At 31.7% G+C, this 12,613-nt stretch overlaps 1 protein-coding gene across 1 annotated transcript in view; it reads left to right on the top strand.

Annotated features, from left to right (window-relative positions):
• Positions 1-12,613, top strand: part of LOC129218772 (uncharacterized) — an 81,504-nt gene that overhangs the window by 30,779 nt on the left and 38,112 nt on the right. The window contains exons 3-5 of the mRNA XM_054853095.1: positions 7,962-8,174; positions 8,278-8,373; positions 8,497-8,622. Of these exons, the coding sequence (XP_054709070.1) occupies positions 7,962-8,174; positions 8,278-8,373; positions 8,497-8,622 (435 nt within the window). The remainder of the gene's footprint in view (positions 1-7,961; positions 8,175-8,277; positions 8,374-8,496; positions 8,623-12,613) is intronic.

Below are 12,613 nucleotides of genomic sequence, written 5' to 3'. Positions count from 1 at the left end.
TTATTAAAAATATCTGTGGGCGAACTTTTGTTGCAATATTTTTTTTTTCTTGATTTTCATGAAGCTGCTTTACTGTAATTTTGGATTTATCATCCCAGATTTTAGTAACCAAATGTGCAAAAACCTCAAAATCGACCTAAAATGCGTTTATTAAGTTTTTCCTCAAACCGACAATATGTTCAGGCTCAAACAAATAATAGCAAAAACAATATAAAGTTTAGTGAAAGATTAGATGTTCGTGTTTTGATGTCGATCTTTTAATATATGCAGTAGATACCGCTTAATGTGATTGCGGTTAATGTTATCAATCGCTTATTGTTATCAAAATCTACTGATCCGATTTTTCTCTTCATTTGCTTGTTGAAATGATGGTTTTATGGGATCATTACACCGTTATATCTTATAATTTTCGAATGAGAAATAGAAAATGATCAGAAACTGCTTTGCTCGTTCAAGATTTTGTAAAAAAAAAAAAAGCTAACTAAAAACCGATAGAAAATCTTCCAGACATATCATCCCAAGAGTTAAAGTCATAGATGGAAATTTATCATTATATCCCTGTTGCTTACACATAATATAATTGGAAGTTTTGCCAGACTTTTATGGAAAAACAGCTGTCATTGATGAGTCGAGTAAAGAATGCCTTGATGTTGCGCCACCTCATACAAATATTGAAATGAGGAATGCATTGAAAGTGTTTAAACGAACAGTACCACACCACTCGGATGATTTAAAAAAAAAAGATAATAAACAATTTTTAAAACACTCAATAATTGATGGCTGTTTTTAATACAATTATTGAATTTTGATGGAAATATAGATTGCAAAAATATTATATGAGTTTCTTCTATTTATTTTGAAACTCCTACTGTGAGGTTTAAATTGATAAATTTATCTAATACCGTGATTCGTTTATTGATATAACTCGGTTATTGTTATCAAAATCATTGTATCCCAAAGGGATCACATTAAGCGGTGACTACTGTTTTTGTTATTTCTATGGCTTTTCCTGTGACCTTGATTGATAGAAACTTATATTATTATGTAAGTCGTTTGAAAAGTACACTGTAAAAATATTGCGTAAGGTTACCAGAATCAATGAAAAAAAATGTTACATTCTTGAAGTATTATTGTTTAAAAAACTCAAATTGTTGGAGAAACCTTGCACTATGGTTTGTGTGCGTCCCACTTGCAGTCAGTAGAATTCAAAGCGCACACGTAAATATCAGCATCGGCACAGGGCTGGTAAACTCTTCTTAGCGAAGCGAAAACCGGCCTTTGTGGCTGAGCGGTAAAAACTCTTATGCTTTGCGACCTGTCTGTGAGACTCGCGTTGTGGGTTTGGACACCACTCAGGTGTCCTGGATGCTTTTTCTCCTATTAATGCAATAAAAATGTCTTGTTTGCATATCAAAATAAATGAATTATTGGTGTATATTGGTTGTGAGAAAGCATGAACTTGATAAATATTAAGTACGAATGATTGAAAGCAAAAGCTGTAAAGAAAACAAAAAACAAGGGGTTTATAGCATGATTTTTTTAATACTCTTATAACGAATTTTAAGTAGAGCAACCAACTAATTAATTTTTGTACTTTCAATTTAAAACGTATAGAAAGAAATTATTACTTTACCATTTATTATACCGGGATAATTTAAACCATCGAATAGCTAACTTGAAGTATAAATCTACTTACAATCAAAAATGAATACCCATTCAAAAAAGACAGATGAAAGATTATTTTTTGCTAATGTGTGAACTTTCAAGCAATTTTTCTGAAAGCATACAGAAAATTCTGGTGTAACCTAACGCAGAAATTAGTGAGACGTTACGCGATTGTTACATTACCATGGTGTAACCTTCCACAAGCGATGTGCAACTTTACTCCAATTATATCAGTTAAGTTACTCCTGAGCAATGGAGGCAGCTATGCTTCCCCCGATTTTATGAATTAAGGTTACACAGAAATTTTTACAATGTAATATTACAAATGAAACTGGTACAATGGCAGTGTACTGTGAACCTATGAAGTTTTTAAAGAAGAACATTGCATATGGTTACCGATAATTTAGGATGCGCAATGTTACTTCAGTTGCAATCAATAAAATGTCCTAGTTGTGGAAATAATGTCTTTTCCTTACGGGATGAATTTCTTATTTTCATAGAATCAAAACAAATAAAAAATGTCTTGATTTCTAACCCAATGACCATTTCGTTACTGGATGCCAATGTATCTTTTCATGGTGCAAAGACCTTGAAATGAAAGTAGATATTTAGGTAACGATGTCGAACAGCTGTCTCAAACTAATTTGAATATTTTTGATAAATTGTGATTAAGTGGGTGTCACATTTTAGCATATTAGAAAGCGCAAACGTCTCAGTAAAAACTTGCTCTGATTACAGCCTTACTGAAATAGTTCATTCCTTAAGCGTCACGGAAAGTGATTTGAATAAAATGTACCTCAAGGGAGCAACAATTACTGTAATGATAATTAAAGGCCTGTTAAGTGATCGACGTGGAAATAGTTACTTGGGAATCATGTCATCTTATAATTTGTGAAATTCAAGTCTCATTGAAATTTCGAAAACAAGATTTCATCTATCGTTTGCGTAGAAAATTGAATAAATTACTTAGTACAATTGATATTACGTTGTTGTCCTATTACACGATTTTGCTTCAAAATGATAAAAGATCTTCAGTTTGAGTTAATGTTTTATTTTCTTTTCTGGCATTGACTAATAAAATGATCGTTATCTAGTACATTTACAAGCATTCAAAATTACAAAAAAATATTTTCGAGGATAACTTTAGTTACTTGAGAGCCATGTCAGTTTAATCAGAAATCGAAGTCTCATTGAAATTCCGAAAGCGAGATTTCACCAATTATCTGTTTAAAAAACTGTATAAATTACTTAGTACAGTTTATGTTATGATCCTGATTATGACATGATTTCATTTTAGAAGGAAGTATATCTTTAAAAGGAGTTAGGATTATGTATTATTTATTTAGCCATAAAGAGCGAATTTAGCATTATTAAACACATTTGCAAGTACGTGCTTAAATTACAGAGAAAAAGTTTTCGAGGAAAGCTTTAGTTGTTAGAGAACCACGTCAGCTTAATCCGTAAATTTGACGTCTCATTGAAATTTTAAAAACAGAATTTCACCCATCGTCCGTTTTGAAATTTGAAATTGCTTAACCTAATTGATATTACGCTACTATCGTGTTACACGAGATGATGTTAAGCAAAACCGAATAAATTTATTTCATTCACACAATTCGCATACAAGCCAGCTGTGTGCTTTTAAACTTCTCAGTTATTTGTTCAACTTTTTCGAAAGCATGCAACTAGAATAATTTTTGTATCCAAGTTAAATAATTCGTATCTAAAAGCTCAAATAAAATTGGCGAAAATTGAGTTTTGATTTATTATTCAATACAATATAAATTATTATCAAATCCAATAAAAAAAAACATTGTTTAACTGACAACATTGACTCTCAATGAAACTGAAGAGTATGGGAACTGCATGTGTGTTACTTTAAAATAATAATAATAAAAGAACACATTTCAGTTGTTTTTCTCTTTGGCTCAAAGTTCTATAAATATTTCATTTATTAAATTAAAATAGAAAAAAAGCAATAATTTGTTAGCATCCATCAAGTTTAAGATGCTTCTTCTCCTGGCTATGCGCTTGAAGTTATTACCAATTAGATTAGTTTTAAAAAAAAATCGATTATTTTTCTCCATCTTATTTGATGAATAAAAACTTAACTTCAAAACTTTCTCTTAAAAACGACCTTGGATGCTAATGCGTTAAGCAATGGACTAAAATATAAAAACGTTAATCTGATATCCAATGTTATATCTTTATCCAAAATATTTCATATTGAGTTAACGCAATGTAGGTCGTGGGGAGGCTACCTGCAAATGTAATAAGGCTTTGCAGCACCACTTTCTAAAGGAAAAATCTAAGCGAGTTTGAAAACTTTTTCTTTCTAATAATTTTTTAAAATGGTTTTTACTCAAACAGTACAAAACCCTGGCCATGTCAGATTTTGTAAAAACTCGAAGTAAGTGTTCATTAAGTTTTACAGTTTTAATGCAAACAGTTTGAAAAATCGTTGATTCACGTACTCTCTAGGTTGGGTTACATAACTCTTGGACTTCCAAAAAACTCTAATTGCCTTTCACTAACACTTTGAGTTTCGAACTAATGAATCAGGCAGGTCATTGGTCAAGTCGAGACGTGCACGAATTTTAAGTTTTGGGAATGTAATGGATGTGTGTAAGGCCTTCTTCAAGGTGGTACAACGAAACCTGCGCAAGTTTTACAATTAAAGGGAAAAAATCGACGCAATACTATTATAACATTTTTTAACATGAAAGCAATCTCTTTAAGTGCCTAAATTTCGTTACTACATCATTTTTATATAGTTATTGCCGTACTTGACTAATAACTACTCTAAATTTATAATTTTCTCTCATTCCATTTTCACTTTTTCCGCATTAGCTAGGGTAGGTAAATTTCACAAAACAAATCGCAGTTTCAGAAAAAATAGCTAAAAATTTACATTAGTGGACCTTAAGAAATTTTTAAACTGGTTCAAAGATATTACCAAAATTGGTAATAGTGTTTAACTTATGCTTGCCAAAAGCCATGGAATGTTATCTTGCGCTAAATTAATTAATCTAAATACAAAAGAACTTAATTATCTAAGAAATTAGACGAAAACATAAACAGGAAATTTATTTTCAATCATAATACTAAAACTGATGTAGCATTCACTTATTTAGATTTACAAACCAATAGCGCATAAATTGGCATTAGTTAAATCATTAACATATATTTTTAATAGAACCCATTCTGAGTATTAAAAGGGCACATCTCCCCAGTGGCACCATTGCTGCTAATTACTTTATCTAAATGGTTGATCGCGCAGAAAACTGAGCTAAGTGCAATGACCCGTTGCCTGGGTGTGCAAAGCGTCACCTCAAAAACCGAATGTCCTTGCGGTTGAGAGAAGAGAAGAATCGAAAAACGTTTAAGATGAGTTCAACTTCAAAATTGAAAATATATAAATCATTTCCTTTTCTCTATTTCAAAAAACATTTTAAATTTTAAACGTTATGAGTACTTCTATTTAAGAACTTTTTATTTTTTTAGTTTTGACTCTTTGTTTAATCATTATAAAAAATGAGTTTTTGTTTCTGCGTTTCTAGATCCAAGAGTATGCGAAAACTAGCTAGTGTCATTTCAAAAGATAAATAAAGAGAGAAAGATTAAAACTACATTATGGAAAGCATTTTTATTTTTGTAACTAAACAAATTAAGCGAAGGAATGCAGTTTTCAAAAAAAAGAGTACGTACTTCAATCAAAATCTCAGCATAGTGAAAAAGCATTTATCTTTACATAATGGGAATAGAGTTCAATCAGCATTTAAGAAGCTTTACGGTAAACTGACATCAAATTTGACTTTTTTTCAGTTTTCACATTGCTGAATTAAAAGCACAGGACAGCTATTTCGTGAAGCGAGAAAAAAAGACGCATGTCCCATATGAAAAAAAAAAAGCAATTAATGACTTTTAATAATTTTCTTTCTCTAATTACTTTGTCAATTTTGTAACTGGGTTAATCATATGTGTGATTATTTCCATTGTTAAATTCGTTGATTAACATTTACAAAGTAAACTAAATCATTAAAGTTGTGTAAAATTGTTCACACATTTACTGCTTAAACAACAAGCTTTTGCAATTATGGAAGCATTTAAAATTGAATTCCTCTCCCCCCCCCCCCCTTCTCTTAGAATTCAATATGAATCATCAGTCCTAAATTCGATAAAATACCAATCCATTCAACTGTCGAGTTGGATCAGGTGGAGTAAAGTGGTCAAGAGGGGAAACTGGTCAAATATCAAGATACATCTTGAAACAAAGGGAGGAATTAGTTGGAAACGGAGGAATTATTGCTCTACCTAATTTTCTTAGTATTTGTTCACACATATATTAAGAAATACAGTAAAATAAAATGCTGAATAGGGTGGTTCAAAAATACATGTAAAAACTTTCCCCTAGATAATGGGACACCCCTCAATATTTTAAAACTTGTGGATATACTGGAAGAGTTTTAGCTTCCTATTTCAACTGAAAGAGGGTGCTCAACCCCCTCCCTCAAACTTCATGCGTATGGGGGGGGGGGGTAAAAAAGCTCATTGAACTGAAAAACCAATGCTACATATTATAATATGCACTGGTAATATGCATATGCATTGCATTAAAATAATTATTTACAAAAATACAGCTGGGAAATTAAATTTTTCTAAACTGGTAGCATTTTCTATACTACGGCTAATGATAAATTAAGGGGTCATTGAGCACCCGCTTAAAAATTGAGTAAGAAGCTAAAACTTTTACAGTATAATAATATTAGTAAGTCTAAAAAAAAATAATAATAAAAATAAGGGGTGTCCTGGACTTTAGCTCAAAAAAATAATTTTTGTATTTTTTTGCATTGAAAAAGGCGTTCCCTGTAACGCCGAAACACGTGTCTGCTGTAATTTACAAATTTGTGCTTCTACTTACGTTGTTTGTTCTGACTTTACTATTCAGCACAATGGTATTTATTTATCTTACTATATTTCTCATTTCATTTGGCTACATTTCATTGTTGAACGTTGATACGAAAACCAACCGAATTCTTTTTACTACTTATAAGTCAAGTGGTACAGATTTTTCAAGAGAAATTCACTTCCCATCGAGAAAGCCAAATTCATCAAAATCGATAATAATGGTGCTATTTATTATTTTATTATAAGAATCTTCGGTTTAAGTACTTGTTTCATTTTAGTTGTGCACTTTAATCAAATCATTATATTAAAGCTCCTATGGAGACTTCCCATCACCAGTAACCGGTTTTGGCAGCCTCTATTACAAGGACAATCAATGGCCTACGAGTTAAATGATGCAGAGCTGGTGTATTGCGACCTTAACCTTGTATCGCCTCATTCTTGACGCTTAGATTACGAGGATTAGAAGCTATACTTAGAAGCGTTTTTCGGCTATCGAGGATAACAAAGAAACGACTTTTCAATGGTTTAAATTCTCCCAAAACATTTTACAGGTCAGATGATCAGAGAAATACATTTTGGATAATGAGTGGAAGGGAAGAAATTAACAAAGGAGAATTTGTTAGCAGGAGTATCACTTTGTAAATTAATGCAAAGGATGTTTTTTGAGGGAAATCTTAATGAACTTGATATTAAATTTTTATTTTAACTTTGTGGTACATTCGTTGACAATCGTATGGTTTTCACACTAGCAAGCAAAAATTATAAAGAAAAAAAATGTTATGGTGAGATTTAAAAAAATTATGTAATATGAGAATTTCATTGGGTGGTGCCACTGAAATGCTTTGTGAAACATTTATTGCTTTATAATTTTAAATGATTTGTATCGCACCTTTGCACATTTTTTGTGACATAAAAGCATATCAGAAGTTAGGGTTTCGTCTTTCTTCAAGAATTTGAATATATAATCTTAATTTATCAAAGGAACATGTTGGAATTAGAAGTTTTTTCGCGCTTTTTTTTTTCAACGAAAACTAAAAGAGAAAAAAAAAAGAAAATTGAAAAATGTGCAGTTACTGCTCTTTACCTCTCTCTCTGCCCACGGCAGTATATAATATATTTCAAACAAAGAAATATGTTTTTTCCCCCTCGAGTCAATGTGGAACATTTTGTTTTCTGTATTTAAAATGAAAAAGCAGGGAAGTGGGGTGAGAACAGGTTTTAAAAAATATATTTCAGATTCATTTCATGAGTAATTATACAAACGTGCGCGCTGAAACTGTACCATAATTCCATTAAATATTGTTTCTGATTTTGGACGAAAGCAATGTAATTTGATAACTGACTTAGTTTAAAACTCTTTTTTTTTTAATTTTTTATTTTATTTCCAGTACTAAACGTTGCTGTGGGAAAAGCACCGATGCAATCGAGCCTTCTCGGTAATGGGATCCCACAGAAAGCGATCGACGGAAGCACAAGTACCTTCTTTAATGCAGATACCTGTAGCACGACCCAGACTGAGCGTGCTCCTTGGTGGTATGTTAATCTGCTTGAGCCTTACATGGTTCAATTGGTAAGGCTTGACTTCGGAACATCTTGCTGTTGTAAGTATGTTTTAAATACTATGTCCTACTTATTTATTCAAAGTGTTCTGTTCAAATAACTTGTAAAAACTGTTTCTTTTTCTTTTTTTATCTTTGTTTTTAGCTAATAATCGTCCAGCAACTATTGTTGTTCGAGTTGGCAATAATCGACCTGATTTGGGAGTGAATCCGATTTGCAATAAATACAATGGATTTATTGGTAAGGGCAAGACTTCATTGCTGTTTTATTTCCTAAGTTGGCAGTAGTTTGGAACTGATTATTGATTAGTGAATGGGTTTTATTGCACAATGTTTGTTAACTAAACTTTTTATGTTTATTTAGAGGAAGGTCGTCCATTGTTTTTGCCTTGCACAACCGCAATGCCTGGTGCTTTTGTCAGCGTATATTTAGAAGACCCTCCCACAAATCCTCTATCGATATGTGAAGCATTTGTTTATACAGATCAAGGCAAGAAAATTTTATTTATTTTTATGCAACGAAATAAAGCATGCTCCTCTAAGCATTCAAATCTATAGCCTAGCATTGTTTTTATGATATAAATGTAATATTTCCCCTTCATTTTGAATTTTACAGAGCATTTTTGAAGTTTATCCTATTGGATGCAATTTCTGATAATGCCTCTTCTCAGTCTGATGAACTACAACTATTAATTTGATGAGGAGGTTACAAATATTTGAAAATATCGTTAAGCGCATTTTTTGTTTAAATTCTTAATAATTTGGACATTTTCTGCTTTGGGAACAAGATTACCAAATCACAAGGAAAATAAATTAACTGAGCGTTTAAAAAGTAGTTTCGCTTTTCTCATCAAACCTGTTCTTGATTTTAAATTTATTACTCCATCTTATTGTACGTATTATTGGATCTAAAATAATTATGTTACCCAAATTAAATGTTATAGAAAGATAAGTCCGACATGCTTCAAAGTTAAACTACTTACTAGTTTTACTTAATAAATTGTTTTTTGTTTTATTTATCGAAGTTTAGTTATTTAAACTTTAAATCAGAAACCCCAGTTTAAAGAATGACCACACTGCAAAAAATAAACTGTTGTTTTTACAGTATAATACTGGCAGCTCACATTCCAAAGAAAAAGTGTAAAATTTACAATTCTAAACTGTAAAATTTGCAGTAATATACTGTCTTATAACAGACTTTTACTGTGAAATTTACAGCGATAAACTGTACAATTAGCAGTAATATACTGTCTTTTAATGGAAATGCCCTGTGAAATTAACAATGATTTACTGTAAAATTAGCAGTAATATACTGTTTTTTAATGAAACTGCCCCGTAAAACTTACAGTATCAAACTGTAAAAGTAGCAGTAATATACTGTTTTAGGAATGAATTGACCTGTAAATTTAACAGAGATAATATGTAAAATTAACAGTAATCTACTGTTTTTTAATGAAATTGCCCTGCAAAATTAACAGTAACAAACTGCAAAGTTAGCAGTAATATGCTGCGAAATCAGCTGCACTGTGCTAAAAAGCAGTAGTATACGGTTTTATAAATGATTTGTACAGTAAAATTAACAGCAGTAAACCATAAATTAAATAGTTATAAATTTTATGAAAAAGGGTTCCCCCCTATCGTTGTTTCTTTTCATAGCCGAAATCAATGCTTTTACAGCTGAAGAACAACATAGAAAAGTAAAGCAATTGATTCTGTATGTACGTAGTAGAAATCAGCCTACAAACGAAATCTGTGTTTCTTTTCTAAAGTTTTTCAACAACAAAAATAATGTTTTAGGCTATGAAAAGTGACAAGTAAAGAAATATAAAAGCCTTTTACGTACAAATAATTAACTGCTGCTAAATATATGTCTTATTGATATTAATTTCATTGTACACAAAATAGATCAATGCCCCCCCCCCCATCTCTATATTTTATAAACACCTGTTAAAGGAGAAAATGTGGCGCTCTTTCATTTCTACAAAAATACATTGCTAGATTGCAAACATGAAAAATTACAAATAGAAGGAAATTGCAAAATATGGTCTGAAGCGTTATTTTAAGAACAATTATAGCCTTTCCATAAAACAAAACTTTTTGATCCATGAAATTTTTTTTCATATATTTTATTCCACAATTGTGTTATTATATTGTTAAAAATTAATTTGTTGGAGCTTTTTTCTTAAGTACTAAGGAATCACACAAAAGAGTCATTTGAGTTGAAATAAAATAATACCGTAAGAACAATCTATCTCATATATGTCTCAATATTTAAGCATAATTTAAGATGTTTCATTTATATTCAATGGCTTTCAAAATGAGGACGGCTCCCCCCCGCCCCCGTTTTGAACAGCTATCGATGTCCCCATTTAAGCCACCAGCGACTTTTTTTTTTTTTTTTAAGTAGCACTTCTTATGAGAGGATTTAGACAATTTATCTTAAGTTTTTCAGAATTTACCTGAAATCTTGAAGAAACAATTCCATGTTCCCAAAATCAAGATGGCTTAGTTAAAGTCAATTCTTTAAAAAATGAAAATCGGTCAGAAGAGTTAAAAGTTTAACAAAATAATAAATTGTTAAACATGTCAAAAAAAGAGTAAATCTGGTAGGGCCAGTTCTAATCATTAAGAATTTGTAAGTCCACATTTGGCCCGCCGTCCTTGTTGTAAACAATGCTTCCCTTCTTGAAAATGCTTTGCCAGAAGACCGCACCACTTTTAACTGTAGATTTAAACATGCTAACATTTGCAAAATAACTGCTTTTTATTTACATTACAATAAAAAAAAATCTATAATTTTGTTTGATAAGTGTCACACAAGTCTGAATATGCGAAAAAAGTTTTATATGCTGTAATACATCGTACTTTTAACATTCGGTTTTGGTTCCTTCGATTTTAATAACATGTAAAAACAAAGAATCAGTGTTCCAAAATTTACTAGAAAATTTTTTAAAGAATAATGAAAGAATTGTACGTCTAATTTAGCTCTAGCAACAGAAATTTTTATATTCTGCTGATTCTTAAAGTGATAATATTCAACTACCCGTAAAATCTAATATTGAATTACAAATTAAAAAAATTCAGACTTAAATGAATTGTATGACCGATCAAATTTTAATCAAAACAAAATTAAATTTAGTTTATCTTATTCCAATACATAGTTCTTGATTGTAACATAGAACCTGACAACGGGCCACAAAAATCAGCTTAAGGGGCCCAATATGGCACGCAGACCGTAGGATAGGCTGCAGTGGCTAACAACGCTCTAAAACTCAAAAGCATTGGTATTAAAAATTGCATCCGAAAACACAAAAATATAAATGAAAAGAGATACTTATAAACTTCTGTTGCCAGCATTCGTGCCACTAAGTGAATCATCGCAACATCGTTCAGACTAGAGACTTCTTTGAAATTCCAAGCGGAACACAACCGCTAACTGCCATCTTGATAAAATAAGACAACCCATTATTCCATTCAGTTCTGGTCACAAGTTACGTAGTTCTTTACATTTGCATACCACTAAGCTCAAAGAAATGATATTGCATTAGTAAATAAATTTAAATGAAGTAAATTCAGGCGGCTAGAATGAAATTTATAGTTTAAATTTTTCCGGGGCCGTGGTTGACCGATCGGTAGAGTGTCGGATTCGGGGCCGGAGGGTCCTGAGTTCGAATCTCGATGGTCGAATATCCACCGTCGTCATTAAAGGGGGCTGGGCGACGTTAAATATGCTCGTGGTCTCAATGTCCTCCAAGTGAAACGATACCTCTGGGGGTGCTAGCACCAGGTAGCTATTAGCTCCTGGTCTAGTTCTAAATTCTCATTAACTGTTCGATCCGGTGATGGTGCTGCCATCTATCGGTATAAAAAAATAATGGAGGCAAGGCACTTAGTATGCAGTCCTCGACATAAATACAGTTGTAGTCAGTTGTGACTCGGAATCGGAATCGGAATTTTTTCCGAAATACCTAACCGTAACCGTATCACTGGGCACAAATTCAAAATGAAAACAACTACAATTGTTTTTCCTCCGTGCGCTGGAGGGACAGGAACAAAATATTCGCTAGCAAATTCCCCCCTTCTTGGCACGCCAGCACACGGAAAAAAGGAAATATTTTAAGACATGAATAAAAAATAAAAAATATATTATAGGCCATTCGTTTGTGTGCACAAATTATAACTTAAACATAGTGGACTAATTGAAACATTTCAAAGAAAAAAAAAATCTAGAAAAATATGTCATTGCAATTCAAGCTCTACGTAAATTTTCCCTACAGAAAGGTTTTGTGAAACAATCAGCTAAATTATTTTTAGTTTCTCAACAAATTTTATTTCAAATTCATTTTTGTCAATCGAATTCCTTAGGAAATGGTACCCCACATTCATCTTAGTTCTGCAATTTTCTATTGCAGAACTAGAAAAATCGATCGCAACTAGATTGTCACAGTGCAAAGTACTATTAATCAATCTAAAATTTTGAA

This window comes from Uloborus diversus, chromosome 3 (assembly GCF_026930045.1).
Source record: "Uloborus diversus isolate 005 chromosome 3, Udiv.v.3.1, whole genome shotgun sequence".
Classification (NCBI taxonomy): domain Eukaryota; kingdom Metazoa; phylum Arthropoda; class Arachnida; order Araneae; family Uloboridae; genus Uloborus; species Uloborus diversus.
Note: the sequence above shows the minus strand (reverse complement) of the source record. Positions and strands in the feature narration are given on the sequence as shown.